Below are 18,421 nucleotides of genomic sequence, written 5' to 3'. Positions count from 1 at the left end.
AGAGTTATGTGTTTTGCTTACAAGGATCTAAACGATTCCTCCAAAGATACTCCGGCTACTTTCATATAAAGTATAAAGAAGTTAAAGGTTGTTTTCGTGAGGAAAATATTAATAGATACATTTGAAAAAAAACCGAGATTAATATATTACAAACTGGACCTGGCACAACAGATAGTGACGGAGGGCGGGAGTTAGAGACACTTTCACTTCGCTAAAGTTTTGTCGGACGGTCCCTTGGAGAGCTGGAGCGGCTCAGTGCGCACCGCCGCTGCGTGAATGACGGCGCACTTGACCGACGCACGGAAACACTTCACCGCTGGTGCGCGAGCGCTTCGTCCCTTCGCAGCTGGATGTACGAACACCTTCACGGAGACACCCGCAGCCCGCCGCCGCCGCCGCCGGCTGAGCGCGACATGCCCCGGTGACGCTACAGCCTCCATCTTCGCTGGAAGAGAGACCCGTGCGGAGCGGACAGGCGAGTGCGTGTTGGCGCCGACGGGTTGGCTCGGATACGTCGTCAAGTTTTACTCGATGAGCACAATATCACGCTGTTAGAGCGTATCGGACTCTTGTCTGAGCACCTGTTGTTTTATTTCCCGTCGCTGATTTTAAAAATGTCTCTTAAATATGAATAGAACATGTTAGAATATCCACACATATGTTATGTGAAGGCGTAAATCAACCCACATCTGTCTTTAGGATTCAGCCAAATCTGATGATACAGGGAAAGTTCCCCTCTTACGCAACCATGTAGAATTACTTTATGGCAAACTATTGGAAATTACATTCAAAATACAATGCTTTCTGTCTGAATAGATTTACAGGAAGCAGGACATATAATCCAAATAATCTGTATTTTTTTATGTGTATAATTCAGTGGGTTGAATTTTATTTTTAGTGCGTCTTCACCTTATTTTACCCCTGATCACCTTTCTCTGACATACCTTTAGCCTGTTAAGGGAGATGTATGGTAAAGGTATTATACTGCCCTCCCAAAACAGAGAAACAAATCTCACTACCATCGCCACAGTTTATCATTGTATATCTTATTTTGAAATTGTTATGCATTTAAACATTGAAGACGCGGAGGAAGAGATCTGATGGAAACAAGCTACCGTTCATTCATGTCATACACATGTGCTTTCTGATCCCCATAAACCATCTTGTAAAGATCCTTCAGGGTTTTTAGGAACAAACAAACAACACGGTGCACAGTAACGTATTAATAGTAGACATATTAACCCCGGCTGTGTTTCCTCTGTGTGGACGGCTGGCTCGTGTTCCGGTGAGCAGCAGAGGAGCTGACGGTAAATGAGAGGCCGTCACAATGCCCTCGGGGAAGTATGGGATGCAGGAGGAATGGGAGAAGGAGGGGGACCAGGAGGTCGTGATGGAGTTCCTGCTGCCTACCGGGATCTTCCTAAAATTCCCTGTATCTCCAAACGACACCATCAAAAGCATAAAAAAAGTAAGTCCCCTCACACCCCATTGAGTTCATTATCAGCAGCTGCTTCAAGACAGCATACAAACCTTCGTAGAATATTTTGTAGACACTGACACATAATGTGCAATGCACTCGTGCTTTGCAAAGCAGACACTTGATTGACTGCAGTACAGCGCTGCAGTTCTGGTGACCACAGTTGCAAAACGCTGTTGTTACAATATTGACTCGATATGTTTCAAAGCAAATTGGTCGACTTCGCCATTTAGCTAATTAAAACATGACACTTTCCGAACTATCCTCGCTCGTTCCTTTTCATGCATCTTGAAGTTTTGGCGCAATTAGAGAAGGAGCTGAGCTTTCCTCTCGGTATCCACGGCCAGCTCTCTGCAGGGGCAGATCTGCTCTTCAACGTGTGCCAGTTTCTATGCCAACAGCTCTGCCTCTTCAGGCTGTTTGATTTAGCTTTGTTAACTAATGACACTCTTGGAAGAATTTAAAATGATTAAGAGATTAATTGTGTTTTACAATTTGTTTCGCTCCAAATACTGTCCGGGTCATGGTTCGCACACTTGGATATCAACATCATCACCAATCGGAGTGTTATTCTTCCACAGCACTTCTGTAGATATTATGACGCTGGTCGATGTGTTTTGAGTCACTGTTTCGTATAAAATTGTTTTACATAACCCCTCGAGCATCAATTTGACAACCTCCGAGAACACGCGGTGCACTTCAGGACCTCAGCGCTGCACGCTCCACCTCATGTGTTCCTGTTGTTTTGGGTTTCAGATGGTTTGGAAGAATGCGAGTAGCGAGGCCCTGTTCGGCGCGCTGGGTGAGCCCGACGCGTACGTCTTCACCTGCATCAACCAGACAGCAGAGAGGGAGGAACTGGAGGAAGAATCGAGGCGCATAAACGACGTGCGGCCCTTCATGTGCGTTTTGAGGCTGGTGGCGAGGGAGGGCGACCGAGTGGAGAAACTCACCAACACCCAGATCAGCCTGTTAATTGGAAAAGGTGAGCAGCACCCTTCTCTGATGGAGCTGAGCGGGTGCTGTAAGGACGTGTTGTGTGAGTCGTGGCCAAGTATTAGATCAGAAGTCCTCTGTCATCATCAAAAAGAAGAGGGGAGTGTTTTTTAGATGCAAACAGATTATATTAATAGAATGAATAATGTATGAAATTATAATATTACAATATAAAGTATATTGAGTACAATAATGAGGTGAAACAATCTGGCAACTTTGGACCAAATTGCCATTTTACTACATGATTCAGATCTGACATTATTGTGTTCAGAGCGGTTGTCTGACGGATCCATCGGAGACGGTTCAGCGTGAGACATCCCGCTGACAGTCGGCTTCCTGTATTTGTGTCTCCAGGGTTTCGCCACTAGCGGCAGGTCCTGCGTCCATTAACTCCAACAGGAGAAGTGAACATGAACACAAGTTATGAGCGATTCTTTGGCTCTATAATCGTCAAATTTAATCTTGGACTCATTTTGCACAAGCCGCATATCTTTCGCAACATTACGCAAAGTATAACCCAATCTGCTTTTATCCACGCTCACAACATTCATAACAATTCCTAGCGAGGACGAGTGGTAGGCCTATCTGGAAGTGTGTTTCCCTTTGTTATAGACGAGGTTAACGCTGTGCTGGAGGCAGAGAGCCTCCCATTGGCTAAACGAAAAACCTTACTGACGAAGTGAAAACTTTACTGGGCAGAACCAAATTAGTTATTTTCCTCAGCATTTTGCACACTAACAACAACACTTTTATCCATGATGTTCTCGGACGATCGACAAGTCACTCGCTAGCTATGAGCTGATGTAGCTAACTTGTGGAGCTAAGTGGAGCGCAGCTATGCTACCTCATGCTACCTCATGCTAATGATATTTTCCAGTTCGAGTAAAACCTTTGACTTCATAATATATTTGGTCTTTTGCCTTATGAGGTAGGCTTCAGTGCGGGCAGCCAACGCTGCAGGTTGATGCTTCTTTAAGTTTCAATTCATAAAAACATGGTTGTCTCTCAGGCAGATCAATAAAGCAAAGCGTTCCTCTCACTCTGAAAGACTAGTATTTGTTTACGCTTTTGTTTACGGCCTTTCAGGTCTGCATGAGTTCGAGGCCCAGAAGAACCACGAGGTGAATGAGTTTCGGACAAAGATGCGTATGTTTTGCGAAGAGAAGGCTCAGGAGAGGCAGATGTTGCCATGGCAGCAGTGGATGAAGTACAGCTTCCCGTGTGACCTGGAGCCATGCTGCTCTCCGCCGGGGTGCGGGAGTGCAAAGTCCAAAAACTCCAAGAAGATCTTTATCAATGTCAAGTTTGAGGCTTCTGATGTGAGTTGATCTGCTGTCGTATTTGTTTGAGTCATTTTGGTCAAGGTTGAGACAAATCAAAGGATGGTTTAAAGTCAACGTGAGCATCTTTGGAAATCCCACTCACACACCACAAATAGATAGATAGATAGATATATACTTTATTAATCCCCAAGGGGAAATTTGTCGTAGCAGTAGCAGCACCAATAAACCAAACACACATGAATAAAATACCACCCTCAAAACATCTCTCAGGAACAACGTCCATGTGTCTTTGTGTGATTTTCTGTAAAGCTGGTTCATTGGCATCACTGTGTCTCTCACAGGAGAGCTTCATGCTGCAGCAGGACCCTCAAGACCTCCCAGTGGCTCTGATGAAGAGCGCTCTGAAGAAGAAGGCCACAGTCTTTCGCTCATTGCGACAGGAGCCCGAAGACTACACGTTGCAGGTCAACGGGAGGTGGGACTTCATCTATGGGAATCATCCCATGTGCCAGTTTAAAGTGAGTGACGGCGTCTTGGAGCTTTTTTCATATTTAGTTTCACATTTGATTCTTTTCCCAGTTCTCATTCAGGCTGATGTGAATGTTTTCCTACATGATTGTGTTGCCGCATTCTTTTCACGCTCTACCGTCACAAACCTTTTGAACCTGTTAGCCGTGCAAAATAATGCTTCGATAGCGATTAGTATGATCAGCAAAAAAGCTCAATTATACTCTTATCAGACCAAAAACAACTCTTTCTCAACTTTTGCACGCAATTGCTTTCTTTTTGCCGTAAATCTGTGACTCGCTAAGAAACTGGTCAACTTTGGAATATTCAGTCAGTTGAAAATATTCTTTCTCCCCCTCGGTTAATTTTAAATAATGAAACTGTTGATGTGTTTAAAATCCCCCTTTTGTCTTCATCACTATTCATTTCCCATGTTGTCTGTCTACATTCTGCCTGTGCGGGTGGTCCATATTAGCTCAAATGATTGTCAGATCAAGAGTGGCGTGAGTCAAAGTTTTGGTGGCAGGGGGCTCCACAGTGTAAAGCTCCAGCTACCTGCAGCAGTGACTCATATCTGTCGAGCAGCCCTGCAGAAAGGAACTGCATCCATCCACACATAATGAGATCTGGGCTGCATTAACCTCCAACAAATGAACAGCCTCCAGGAGTTAACCAGCGCTATCAGACCACTGGGAAATATCTGTGGGTGAGCTGATGGCTGGACACAAATCAAACAACCTGTGCCCTCCTGTTGTCCCTCTCTGTCCTCTGTTGCAGTACATATTCTCGTGTTTGAGAAATGGACAGAACCCGTTCCTCACCATGGTGCACCACTCCACCATCCACAGATATCAGGAGGAGCAGGGCAGCATGTGCAGCCAGGTCTACAAGAGTCGCTCCTTGTCCAGACCTCCTCCGCTGCCCCTGAAGAAGGTGAGAGTTCAGCGGGCGGCCGTCGTCTCTCATTAACAGAGCAGCGAGTCTTTCTTTCTCTCTGCTCATCACAGTTGTTCCTCGACCAGGCTGCAGACTTTGACCACTTGAAACACCGTGTTGATCATGTCGATCATTTATGCCTCACACCTCTGCTTGCATTTACTGTAGTTTAACATCCACTTTAAAACCGCATTGGCAAAAGTAATCTATGAAATCTAGAAATATTAGAACAATAACATGTTCAGACTTAATCAAAGTGCCATAAAGACGGTTTGTTCCCCCTTTTCACTTTTTGTTGAAGTGTACATTCTCGTGTATCTTTGGACAACAGGAAATTGAACCAACAGTTTCACGACTTTAGACTTCGGTGAATGTTATTAATGTATATTTCTAATGGAAAGAAATGGAGGTTTAAAAAAACCCAATAAAATGCTTTCCCTTCTGACTCTTTACAGCAGAATACCTCCTCTCTGTGGTCCATCAGTGAGCCTTTCTACATTCACCTGCTGCAGGGCAGCCGAGTCAATGCAGGCGAAGGAATGAAGGTCGGTGTGCTTTGGCGTGGGTTCGATGCTCAAAGAAACGCGGCATTCACTTGTTTACCATTATCCCAATTTCAGTTGTAGGAACAGCAGGGTTGACATGAAAATGACAGGGGGGGTCACATGGTCCAGACCACACGTTTCCCATAACTCATCAAGGCGGTTGGTTGAAACTTCAAAACAGGAAGTGGGGAGGGCCTATCTGCGTTTGACATCTCATTCTGAGACCTAGATTCTAAGAAAACTGACAGGACATGTCTTTCCCTTTTTCGCTTTCAGCGCACCTCTTTTTTTGAAGGCGGTGCACGCATATAGTAACTATCGCAGATAGATGTTTGTCAAAATGTTTGTGACGGGATGTTTCTCTGCAAACGACTGGCAAAAGTATATAGAAATATCCACTAAAACTCCATATTAAACTTTTCTGGCAATTTTCTTTTTCTTTTCCTCAACCAATTTGAGGTAGGGTAGTCTGTAAATGTGTGTCTGTGTTTGTGATTCAGTTTCATAACTAACTTTGTTCCTCGGATGGGTTATTAAGTGTAAGTGCACTTCCGGCGGCTGCCTTAAAGCGCACCATGACTCATGGCAAATTTGTCCTGTGACATAATTATCAGTCATGTCTGCAGCTGGCAGGCAGAGGTTTGAAAACACCCTTGGGGAGAATAGCCACTCATATGTTTTGTGAATATAGATTCAGACTATCTTGATTTGGCGAAAAGTAGGAGCTAAACAGCCGTACAGTATTGATTTCTGGCTCCGGTGGTTGTTTATCATTTTGGACAGAGTGCATTGCATCGAAAGGTGTCGCGCCCTGCTTACGTTATGAATGTGCAGACCCTTTGACTCACAGCCTGAGTGGAGCAGGAAGCTCTGAATCATCTCTTGAAGTCTGTAAATCGTTCAGAAACAATCTACCGCACAAACTCTTCTAATCACTATTGTGCATGTGTGTGTTTCCCCTCCAGCTCGTGGTACAGGCCGGTCTGTTCCATGGTAGCGAACACCTCTGTAAGGTGGTGACAACCTCGGAGGTGACGGTGTGCTCTGAGCCGCTGTGGGATCAGAAGCTGGAGTTCGACATAAACGTGGCTGACCTGCCACGCATGAGCCGCCTGTGCTTCGCGCTCTATGCAGTCATTGAGAAAGCCAAGAAACCCCGCTGCACGAAAAAGAAGAATAAGAAAGCGGTGAGTTTGTTCGAAGGCGTTTTGGGGAGAGAATTTGTCAGCAAGCACAAACCGATCAGTTTCCTCTCGATTGTGTAGTGTGTGTAGTGTGTGGGTGTGTTTTGCTGCAGCGTCGTGTTGTGCAAGTGTGTTCAGCGGCAATGCTGCGGTTAACGCTTCAGCCGCTGCAACGCTTTTATCTGCACGTCACTTCAAGGAAGCAAGGGACATTTTCAAGGAATTCTAAATGCGTGCTCACAGCCACCATTCAGAGTTACAACGTTCAACTCATTGAACATTTGACCTTTAAGGTGAGAGGCCAGAGTAGATGCCTGAGAAATATTTTTATTGTGTATTAATCACAAAAATAATTCACAAAAATGACAAGATATCACAACTGTTTGACATTTCAGAGAAAATAATCAGAGCGGTATTCATTGATTAATAAGAGTTTACTGTTAGTTGCAGCCCAAATTACAGTCATACATTTATAAAGGAATACGCTACATCATGCCACTATGAGTAACATTAATAATATGCTAATAGAGGCACACTGAGTTTGAGGTTTTACCATCCTATGGCCATTTACTTGTTTTATTTCAATCCTCAAAACTCCAGCAGCTGTAGAATTACAACGAGAGGACGACTCCACACACACACCCATCGCACAGTAACGAGTACAGTGAACAACAAGTCCCCTTTATTCAGCCTCTCGTGTGTTAAAGCGTGAAAGAAACTGTGGGCAACTTGTTTTGGAGGTTCCCAGGTGTGTTTGTGGGCATTAAGGCCACTTCTGCTTTCTGAGCCACTTCTCCCTTCTTTTGCCTGGAAGAGAAGTTCTGCAGACAGACAGAAGTTGAGCTATTTCAGCCCCTCTTGTACGTGTGCATCGTCTCTTTTTTTAGCTGCTTTCAGTGTCGATGTGTTTGTCTTTAACACATTGAAGGCTCAATCTTATTTCCCTTTTTGCTGCTTTATATTCCAACTTCAGACCTTATATATGTAACATCACTGTCATGCATATTTTGTTTATCCTTTGCATCACCTTACAGGATCAATTATGTAAAAAGTTGCCACAAACGCCCTTTAAACTTTTTTTATGTCAAAACCTTATTTAGGTTATTTTTCATGCCATTTGATTTGATTTCAATTGATTTGCCTTAAATAAACAGCAGATGTTATACAACATAGGTTTAATAATTCAATAACTTGAAGATATATTTATATCTTTTGGATGTTGCAAATTTGAAAGACGCATTCGGACAACCTTTAATATCTGATTTAAAAATAATCAAAAAATTATTGAACATTGGAGTACTCCCTGTGTTGCTCTTGTGCCTGCAGATGGTCTTCAAGATGGCCAACCCACAGATCTAATCCTCCCTGTCCCTCTCCCCAGGACTGTCCGATAGCCTGGGTGAACACCATGGTGTTCGACTACAAGGACCAGCTGAAGACTGGGGAGTTCCTGTTGTCCACATGGCCATCTGTTCCTGGTACTTTCAGGCCTTCTCTATTCTTACATTTCCTCCTCTTCAAAAACACCTCACATCTTAACAGCCTCCTCCACAGGGAAAATGACACGTGGCGCCATCAAAAGCACACATTATGCGTTTTCTGATGCACAAGATAGCCTTTTTAATATTTGGAAACCACAGCTGTCTGTGTTGTTGCCAACATAAGTTAATTTGGTGCCATTCATATTCACTACATTGATCATATCTTTCTCTGCGGTTTGGAAGACATGGGAGTTATTTGAATATGAACATGTCTTACTAAGTAGATTAAAGCATCTACCAAATGGCACATTTCACGTGCGATTTGTTCGCAGACAAAAGCGACCTGTTGAACCCAATGGGAACCGTGGAGAAGAACCCCAATGTGGACAGTGCCGCCGGGCTGCTCATTCGCTTCCCTAATATCCGGCCACATCCTCTCTACTACCCACCACTGGACAAGGTACCTATTCCCAAAAGGCTATATTTGGGTACATGGTGACATTTATATTTATACTACAGTGAGTGAAAATATCGTCATCTGTTATAGATAAGTGGAGACATGGAGAAGAACGGTGATGCAACTATTGCCACAAAAGAGGAGGTAAGACTCTAAATTTCACATTGTCCAATTCTCACACAGTAAAGAGTAAACACAGTTGCTGTTTCTTGCTGACCAAATCTTTTGATGAATTTGTTCGTGGGTCTTTTGCTCTCTGCAGTACATGAAACTAAAAGAGATCATGGACAACAAAAACTCCACTGAGTTTTTCGAGGACGAGAAAGAGCTCCTGTGGAAGCTCCGCACCGAAGTCCGTGACCATTTTCATGAAAGTCTGTCCAAGCTGCTCCTCATCACCAAGTGGAATCGGCACGAGGACGTAGTTCAGGTATCAATGGAGAGTTTTAGAAGAGAATTGACTTTTTAATCCTCTTAAAAAAGCATTTAAGAGAATTTTAAATTTCACATGGAACATAAAAATAGGTTTTAATCCTCACTATATCCAAAAATATGATCTGTATTATCTGACTTGAACTGCTTGTTTATCAGGAATTTCACATATTATATTTGTATTATAATTACCTTCGCATTGAAAATGCCGGAAGGTTATGTTTTGATCGCCGTGTATTTATTTATTTATTTATTTGTATGCGTGTTATTCGCAAATCTCAAAAAGTATTGAACCGAATCGCATGAAATTTGGTGGGATGATTGTTTATTATCCGGGGACCAGTTGACTAGATTTTGGGATCGATCGGGTCAAAGGTCAAGGTCAAAGGTCATGAACAGGTCAAAATGTTCTTGAATCGCATGAAATTTGGTGGGATGATTGGTTATTATCCGGGGACCATTTGATTAGATTTTGGGATCAATCGGGTCAAAGGTCAAGGTCAAGGTCATGGAAAGGTCAAACTCTTTTTTACCATAGCACGATACATTTTTGTCCAATTGGCATGCAACTAATGCCAAAATGTTCATAATTCAATGCCCAATCTTGTGATATGCGAAGGTATGCGCTCTACCGAGTGCCCATTCTAGTTATATCTGTGTTGATTCTCTTTTCCTGAATAACCACTACAAACATACAGTTTGTCATGGTAAACTATCCAACAAAAATATTCTTTCATTGGAGCAATTAGTTTGACAGTTATTTAGCTGATTAGACGATTGATTTAGTGTGTAAAATGTTATAACTTATAAACTATATCACTTTCAGCTAAATACGAACTTCAGCATGCTACCATGTTCCCAATGACAATGCTAAGATGCTGCAGATACTACATCATGTTTATTATGTTCCCCATCTATGTTTATGGTCACATTTGTGAGATTACTACTGAACACAAGCACAGCTGAGGCGGATGGGAATTTCGTTACTTTTAGACGTATTTTGTCCGAAAGTTGAAGTCAGGGGATCACCAGAGTCTGTCGTGCTCATCTTGTCCAAGCGTCATCCCAAAATGCAGAGATATTTGTCATCAAGCACATGAGAGTTTCATCTTTTCTCAACATGGTAGAAAATGGTACTCTGATTCTCCTCAGTTGGTTAGTTTACTGAAGAACTGGCAGGACCTCCCCGGCATCCAAGCCTTGGAGCTGTTGGACTACAGTTTTCCCGACCCGGCGGTCCGTTCGTTCACAATCAGATGCCTCAGGAAGCTCAGGTACACACATGATGAGGTTTTTATTTTGCTTTTACTTTACTCAACACATCAGTATCAGTGTAATCACTTATGGACCATCTTCTCTGCACACAGTGACAATGAACTGCTACAGTACTTAATCCAGCTGGTCCAGGTCCTGAAGTACGAGTCCTATCTAGACTGTGACCTCACCACTTTCCTGCTTGAAAGGGCATTGTCCAACTGGAGGATCGGACACTTTCTGTTTTGGCATCTCAGGTGAGATGCAGTCCAGCAGAAAACACAAGATCAGGACATGTGCATCTGCAGCCATTTTTTTCTTGACAGGATCATTTGTGTTTATTGTAGGTCAGAGATTCACGTGGCATCTGTGAGTTTGCGTTTTGGCCTGATTCTGGAGGCCTACTGCAGGGGAAACATCCACCACATCAGGCTTTTAACCAAACAGGTAACCTCGTCACACTGATACCCACTGACATTAAGATCTGAAATGATGTGTTTTGTTTTTTTACTAAATCTGGGCCTTACCTCTCCCACACAGACTGAGGCTCTGGGAAAAATGAAGGCCCTGAGTGACTTTGTCAAGTCAGGCTCCCATAAGATGACAGCAGATGACCTGAAGCTGTGTATCAGACAGGAGTCCTACCTGGAGGCCCTGTCTGACCTGCTGTCACCACTGAACCCCAGCATCATCCTGGCTGAGATCTGGTTAGTGCCAGACACACACACACATGCAGCCAATTACATTTGTTGACTCCCTAATTGGATTCTCAGGGGCAGTTTTGGTCCCTCTCTAGGTTTACTGAATTACAAAAGAATACTTTTACGTAAAGATTGACAAATTAACCCATAGTCAATCTACCTTTATAATTATACGTTATGCTATCTTATACTATTTTCCCACCACTAAGTCTTACAGATGATAATGGTGCTGTTGTTTCTTGCTTCTTCTTTTTTTACCTTGTCCCCGAGCTGTTGAGCATTGTTTTTGACTTTTTCCATTGCTGACAGTGGCCCACAAGGGACATAAACATTTAACAACTTAATAAGTAAAATGGCTAGAGGGTGAAGACCTAAAAATGGCATTTCCCTCAGTCCTCAGTCTTTGAACCTTGTGCAGTTATAATGATTATGTGTTTGTACTGATTATGTTTGCTGTTGCAGTGCAGACAAGTGCAGGTTTATGGACTCCAAAATGAAGCCGCTGTGGCTGATGTATAACCCCGGAGCTCAAGAAGACATGGTGGGCATCATCTTCAAGAAGGGAGATGGTGAGATACAGGAAACAGCACACATTCAGTACACATCGTACATTTGCCGATAGTGTCAGGATTTGAGCTGTAGTTCACTTTAGTTTAGCACAAAGGGAATACACGTAACCTTTAAAATACAGGGATCGCTTATTTGAAAATGTAATAAAACAGAGGAAGTTTAAAAGTTAAACAATACCAGGCTAACACCTTCAATTAAACTTAAATGTGACACATCTTTGTGACCCTTTTTCACTCATCACCTTAAGATCTTCGACAAGACATGTTGACCCTCCAGATGATCCAGCTCATGGAGAATTTATGGAAGAGAGAGGGCCTCGATCTCAGGTGCAGTGGGAGCAGCTGTTTGCAGCAGCTGTTGATGCTTTTTAACAATGAGCGCCGCTCGACCAACCTAACACTGTCACGCACTCACAGGATGATCCCTTATGGCTGCTTGTCCACTGGGAACAAGATGGGGCTCATTGAGGTCGTGAAGAACTCCGACACCATCGCCAACATCCAGCGTAACAGCAGTAACAGCGCAGCCACCGCGGCCTTCAAAAAGGATGCCCTGCTCAACTGGCTCAAATCTAAGAATCCTGAGTGAGTATGATGAACCACTTTGACATAATGGGTGCAACAAGCCGGGTCGTCTTCTATGATCTAGATACTGCAGGAGTGATGACCCTCTTTAAACCCATGAAAACAACAACAAACGCTGTTCAGAGCCACAGGGTTCAAACCCTCCATCCAGTTTCAAATTGTACCCAAATGGCCTTTATCTCCAATAACTTTTCTCGTCAAGGGTCCCAAAAAACATGTACTGACACTAGTTCTAATATTGTTTTGCTTTTATGTAGTATACACAACACAAACACATTTTCTACTTCCTGTTTGTGCATTTTCGTTGACGTCCTTCAACTTGTGTTACTTCCTGTTAATTGAAAATGGTGAAGTATTTAGATTTATTGTCAATAACTACATCACTAATGATCTGTCCAAATGCATCGCAATAAGTGTAAAAGAAATACCTTAAAAGTGCACCAACAATACGATGGAAAATATTTTTTATTGTATCGGGAATTGAAACACAGTGAAATGTGAAATGTGTCACGTCCGCTGGTTCTGTTTTGTGCAGACATTTTTAGTTGTCAGTAACACCCCTCTCCATTTTTTTAATTAATATTTTAAAACGGTATAAAAGCAAGTTTCTAAGACACTCTAATGCTGGTGTAAACTGATGCAAGGCATTAGCAGGGCCATGGCAGGAGGCATCAGACCCAGCCAGGTCCAATGGACCCTATGAGACGTGAAGTCACAAAGACTCCGGGTAGGAAGTAATTAGTAATATGCAATGAAGAGATGTAAATTCATCCATAAGTAGAGAGAGGAGAGGAGAGAGGTTCTCAGTGTATCCTAAACGTCCCCCAGCAGCCTATAAGCCTATATCAGCTTATATAGGGGCTGGACCAGGTGAACCTGATTCAGCCCTAACTATAAGACTATCAAAGAGGAAAGTCTTAATTAAATGTGGTGACTGTGTCTGCCTCCCGGACTGAAGGTGCTCTGTGCTGTGGTGTTTTCTAAATCCTGACTGAAACTCCTCAAATAAACTATTATGATGGAGAAAGTCACACAACTGATCTGCGACCACTTTCTCAAGGATCTTAGAGAGGAAGGGAACGTTAGAGATGGGTGTGGAGTTAGCCCACACCTCTGGTTTTTATGATGTTTGCTTTAGTTTGCGGGTCTGAGGGTTGTACCATAGCAAGCCTCCTTTGCCTCAACGTGTTCTTCTTCAGAGGGGCTATCAAGTCCAGTGTCATTCTCAGTGAGCCTGTGGCACTATCGACAAGATGATCAATCTGGGACGGACTAAAGTTAGACCAGGAATCGTCTGTCACATTGAGACGTGGTATTGAATTAAATGCAGAAGGAATTGTTTCTTTAAATTTATTTTAGCACTGTCAGTTAGACATCTGCTGTAGAAAGCTTTGACTGTTGGTCACGCAAAAGTTATGAGGTAGTGGTCTAGAAGAGGATTCTTTGGCAAATGCTCAATGTCAACGCCATATGTAAGAACAAGGTTGAGGGTGTGGCCAAAGCAGTGAGTGGGTTTCTGTACTCCTGACAGAAGCCAATCGAGATGAATGCAGCATTAAGGCAATCATTATCAACATCCACATGAATATTAAAATCTCCTACAATAATAACCTTATCAGTTTTAAGGACTGAACTTGATACACACTGACAATTCATATAGAAATTCTGAATATGGACCTGGTGGCCAGTCGAGTATAACACATATAATTGGCTGTAATGTTTTCAACTATAACTTGTATACTGTAAGTCTTCATAGAACACATTATACTGATTAAGGTTTTAATTAACTGAGCAATATTGTACATTAGTTAACATATACAAAATTCTAATATCTGTAATGATATGCTAACAAAAACATTATGGGACTAGTTTAAAATTCTAATCAATATCCTTCTGTACTTTCACAGTTTACAGTGTTATTAATGCAGACATAGGTTTACATTTCCATTGTTCACTTAATACAAACATTGTATTATTAACAATCTGTGTATTAAGGTGTTTTTTTCTTGACAGTATGGAGAAAACTGGGTTTTCTCTGTGTGTGTCTTCTAAAATCTTGACAGACCAACACAAAGTGCAGAGGCGACTACAGTTTCAGATTTGTCAATTTAGTAGCGGACAGTCTGAAGGTCTTGTCTATTCTCAAAGCTCCTTGAAAAGACAGACGCATTTAATGTAATGAATAAGCCTTTGTACGTCACGTTGATAAAGCTCAGCTGACTGCACGGCAGACCAGAAGAGTAATTAGCTCGAGATGCTGCAACGCCCTTAAGGGAGCGGAGGAAATTAGTAAAAGCTTAACACAGTGAACCTCAGTGCATGTCTAGACTGTGAAAGGACATGTCAATCATTCATCGGCCACAGCAAGCCCTGCTGTCAACATTTCATATAGCAGTGAATAAATCAAACACATAATAATAATAATAATAACAATAATACATTTCATTTGGAGCCGCCTTTCAAGTCACCCAAGGTCACCTTACAGTAAAATAATACAGAATAAAAGATAAAAGCATGAAAGATAGAAACAACATTAAAACAGAACATCAACATAAAAACAAGTCCAACATTCACACAAGACAATCTTGATTAATCAATACGGAACTTAAAAAAGAAAAACGGAAACATCATAACTGTGTGTGTGTGTGTGTGTATTAGTAGTTATGCAGGTTATATGATGAAGAAGTGTAAATGTACAGTAATAACTAAACCCGCTCAAGCTTTGCTTCCTTATTTCTCTGATCTTTCTGTGTCACCAGGGACAAACTGGATCCAGCAATAGAAGAGTTCACACTGTCCTGTGCCGGCTACTGCGTAGCTACTTACGTGCTGGGCATCGGAGATCGCCACAACGACAATATCATGATCAGGGAAACTGGACAGGTGGAGTTGACCACTGTGATATTTGTCATCACGTTGCATCACTGAAATCTACCACACGGGAGCGATTAGACATAAAGGGGGGAATAAGTGTGATCAACTTCACAATATAATATGGAGCAGAACACATTATTCTCCCAAAAATAACTAAGACTGTTATTGTAACTTTATAATTTAACTGACTGATTGGGTCACTTTGGAGTGAAATCCTTCAGGTCAATCATCACCAGTTAGTGAGTCTTTAACACGTTTGACTTGGTCAGTGATTCAGAACCCACAAGTCACTTCCACCTTTGCTCCTCAGCTGTTCCACATCGACTTTGGGCATTTCTTGGGCAACTTCAAGCGGAAACTGGGGATCAACAGGGAGCGTGTGCCTTTTATCTTGACTTATGACTTTGTCCATGTGATCCAACAAGGAAGGACCAACAACAGTGAGAAGTTTGAGAGGTACAATATGTTGTGTCAGTCTGTTTACCGATCTGTGATTCTGTTTACGTATTTTATAACCCGAGCCTGATTGCTGCGTCATGTCGCCAGGTTCAGGGGGTACTGCGAGCGGGCCTATAAGATCCTGTGTCGCAACGCGATGCTCTTCGTCAACCTCTTCGCTATGATGAAGGCTGCAGGACTGCCAGAGCTCACCTCCTTCAAAGATATCCAGTATCTTAAGGTATGCAACCATAAGGATACTGCTGCTAATCATGGTGGTGATGATATTGACAATATATATATATATATATATATATTTTCTCAAAAGGACTCTTTAGCTTTGGGCAAATCGGAGGAAGAGGCACTGAAAAATTTCAAGGTGAAGTTCAATGAAGCTCTGCGGGAAAGCTGGAAGACGAAGGTCAACTGGATGATGCACTCTCTGGCCAAAGACAATAGACCGTGAAGAACACAGCACCAACCTGAAGACAGACCCAGAAATATGGATTTTAATGTATGGAGATAAAAGGAAAGAAAACACAATCATTGATTGATTGCATTCAAAAACTTTCAGCATATGTTTACTCCGGACCGGCGTGTCTGTGGTAAATAACGACTAAGTGGAGGCATCCAAAGATGGTACAACCCTGGGGGTCAATCTCAACACACATATAATTTCACAATGAAGAAAATTCCTCCCACTCATATTTTCCCCATCAGACATTGCATTGCCTTTGACTCAAGGACGTCTCAACAAAATGATAAACAAGCTTTATAGATGTGTTAGAGTTGCCACTTAAAAACCTCTTAAGTCTTTTCCACGCTTGCGACCAATAACGGTTGTGTCATTTCTTCTCATTCCTACTGCCTCTTTGCCATTGTGTCTTGTTTTTTCATTGTATTGTATTTTATTTAATTCGGTATAGCTCTGAAGTACTTGTACAAAGTCATGAAGGATATTTTAAGAAGATGTTGTGTTTTACTGCTGTTTTGATATTGCCTTGAAGGGCAGTAGGTTGCCAGTAGACACAAAGCATTGTAACATTTACAATTAATTGTAAGATGAGAAGATAACTTTAAATAATAGGACCTATATTTTGATAACGTGTGCGACTCAGCAGACCAAACAGCTACTCCACATTAAAGGAAAAGTTTGACATTTTGACAAATAGGCTTTCTAGCATAGAGTTAGATAAGATGTCTACACCACTCTCGTTCATTAATTGTGAAGCTGGAGCAAGTATTCTTTAGCTTATCGTAGCCTTTAGCTTGACGACTAGAAACAGAGGATCTTTATGCTGAACTAAGCTTACTGTCTCCTAGTTCCAGATTCATATTTAACAGGACAGATATTAGAGTGCCAATGCTTTTCTCATCTAACTCTCAGCAGGAAAGTCAATAGGCAAATGTCCCAAAATGTTAAAAGATATCATTGTGATCTCTCAGATGATGCAGTGTGTAGGTGCCTGTGTTATTTTCTGAAACTTAGGTTATGCACTGGGATTTGTGAACTGATGTGCCAGGTGCCGGGAAAGAGATGTCATGCTTGTACTGTCAAACACCGCGACACTGGTGTGCTGTCTGATCTCATTTGATGGTGCTTTCAGGATACTTTACATGCTGTAAATCTCGCTGTCAGTCATGCAAAGAGGATGATGTGCTTCTCATCGCCTTTTTTATTTAACATAACAGTTCAAATGATCTACAACGACGACTTTTAGAGAAGAGCAAGTGTAGCTGTAGATTACACAGCAAGGTGTTTTAATTCCGTTCAGCACCTGAATCACTGTGGAATTGGTTTTAAATATTGGTCATCAACGTTCCTCAGGATGGGCTCAACTAAACACTGCTGCTTTAAGCAAGACGTCTATTGAGTGTATGAGCTGCGTTTGCCAATTGCAAAATATTCTGCTGTTGCCTTTTGAGTTGGTTGTAATTCATGAATTCCATCAAATGGTACATTTATTCTAACAATCAGGTATTGTTTACATGTGTGCAGCTAAAGATGATAAATCATCCTTTCAATATATGTCCGATGGCGACCTGTCCTTTATCTGCATCCTGTTTGTACATTTGCTTCACCTGCTGTTGGAAGGGACACATACACCCAATAAACAGTGTGTGACCGCCGAGCTCGCTGGCTTTCTAGGATCCAAGCCATATGTAAACTTAATTTAATGCAGCTTTTTTTTTAAAGGCTAATCGTGGATGAAGGCAAGAGCCACCAAATTCACCCAATCATTTCCATTTGCTTCCCGAGTAACCCCAGTGTTTTAGAGCAATAGACTTTTGTACAAGTCTGTGGGAGTTTACACTTCACTAAAACATGTTTATTATTTAAAGTGAACACAGGGTGGTTTTGGCAGATATTGGATGTAAAATATTGTCATCGTTTTTGATTGGGTTTTCTTTCTCTTTATTGAACACAGAACCACATCGTCATTACATATTTCTTTGAGGGTAGATTGCTTAAAAAATAAAGAAAATTCTTGCACACAAAACACGTTTGAAATTGGAGATGAATATTTAACAAGCAAGGGAGTAGGTTCCTATAAGTATCATTTCCCCCAGACAGCAGATACCAATCAAATGAGTCGGTTTAATAAAGAAAGTATGGGCAATTTTGTGTTGTGGTGGAGTGTAAGATACGTGTACTTTACTTGGGTATTTCCATTTTAATCTACTATATACTACTACTTCAC

At 42.0% G+C, this 18,421-nt stretch overlaps 1 protein-coding gene across 3 annotated transcripts; it reads left to right on the top strand.

Annotated features, from left to right (window-relative positions):
• The first annotated feature begins 1,307 nt into the window (after positions 1–1,307).
• On the top strand, positions 1,308–18,340 carry pik3cd (phosphatidylinositol-4,5-bisphosphate 3-kinase, catalytic subunit delta). Of its 3 annotated transcripts, XM_056423820.1 has the most exons (22): positions 1,308–1,468; positions 2,234–2,462; positions 3,560–3,792; positions 4,098–4,274; positions 5,041–5,196; positions 5,655–5,744; positions 6,710–6,931; positions 8,310–8,406; positions 8,742–8,869; positions 8,957–9,010; positions 9,129–9,296; positions 10,451–10,572; positions 10,666–10,809; positions 10,900–10,999; positions 11,093–11,259; positions 11,716–11,822; positions 12,071–12,149; positions 12,240–12,407; positions 15,167–15,290; positions 15,592–15,737; positions 15,828–15,960; positions 16,048–18,340. In XM_056423820.1, the coding sequence occupies exons 1-22, from the start codon at positions 1,328–1,330 to the stop codon at positions 16,183–16,185; spliced, it is 3,123 nt and encodes a 1,040-aa protein (XP_056279795.1). In that variant the 5' UTR covers positions 1,308–1,327; the 3' UTR covers positions 16,186–18,340. The 3 variants fall into 3 exon arrangements, with proteins under 3 accessions (XP_056279795.1, XP_056279793.1, XP_056279792.1); XM_056423818.1 differs by having other exon boundaries at positions 5,658–5,744; positions 15,828–18,340; XM_056423817.1 differs by having other exon boundaries at positions 15,828–18,340.
• Positions 18,341–18,421: the final 81 nt, after the last annotated feature.

Source organism: Pseudoliparis swirei, chromosome 9 (assembly GCF_029220125.1).
Source record: "Pseudoliparis swirei isolate HS2019 ecotype Mariana Trench chromosome 9, NWPU_hadal_v1, whole genome shotgun sequence".
Taxonomy (NCBI): domain Eukaryota; kingdom Metazoa; phylum Chordata; class Actinopteri; order Perciformes; family Liparidae; genus Pseudoliparis; species Pseudoliparis swirei.
Note: the sequence above shows the minus strand (reverse complement) of the source record. Positions and strands in the feature narration are given on the sequence as shown.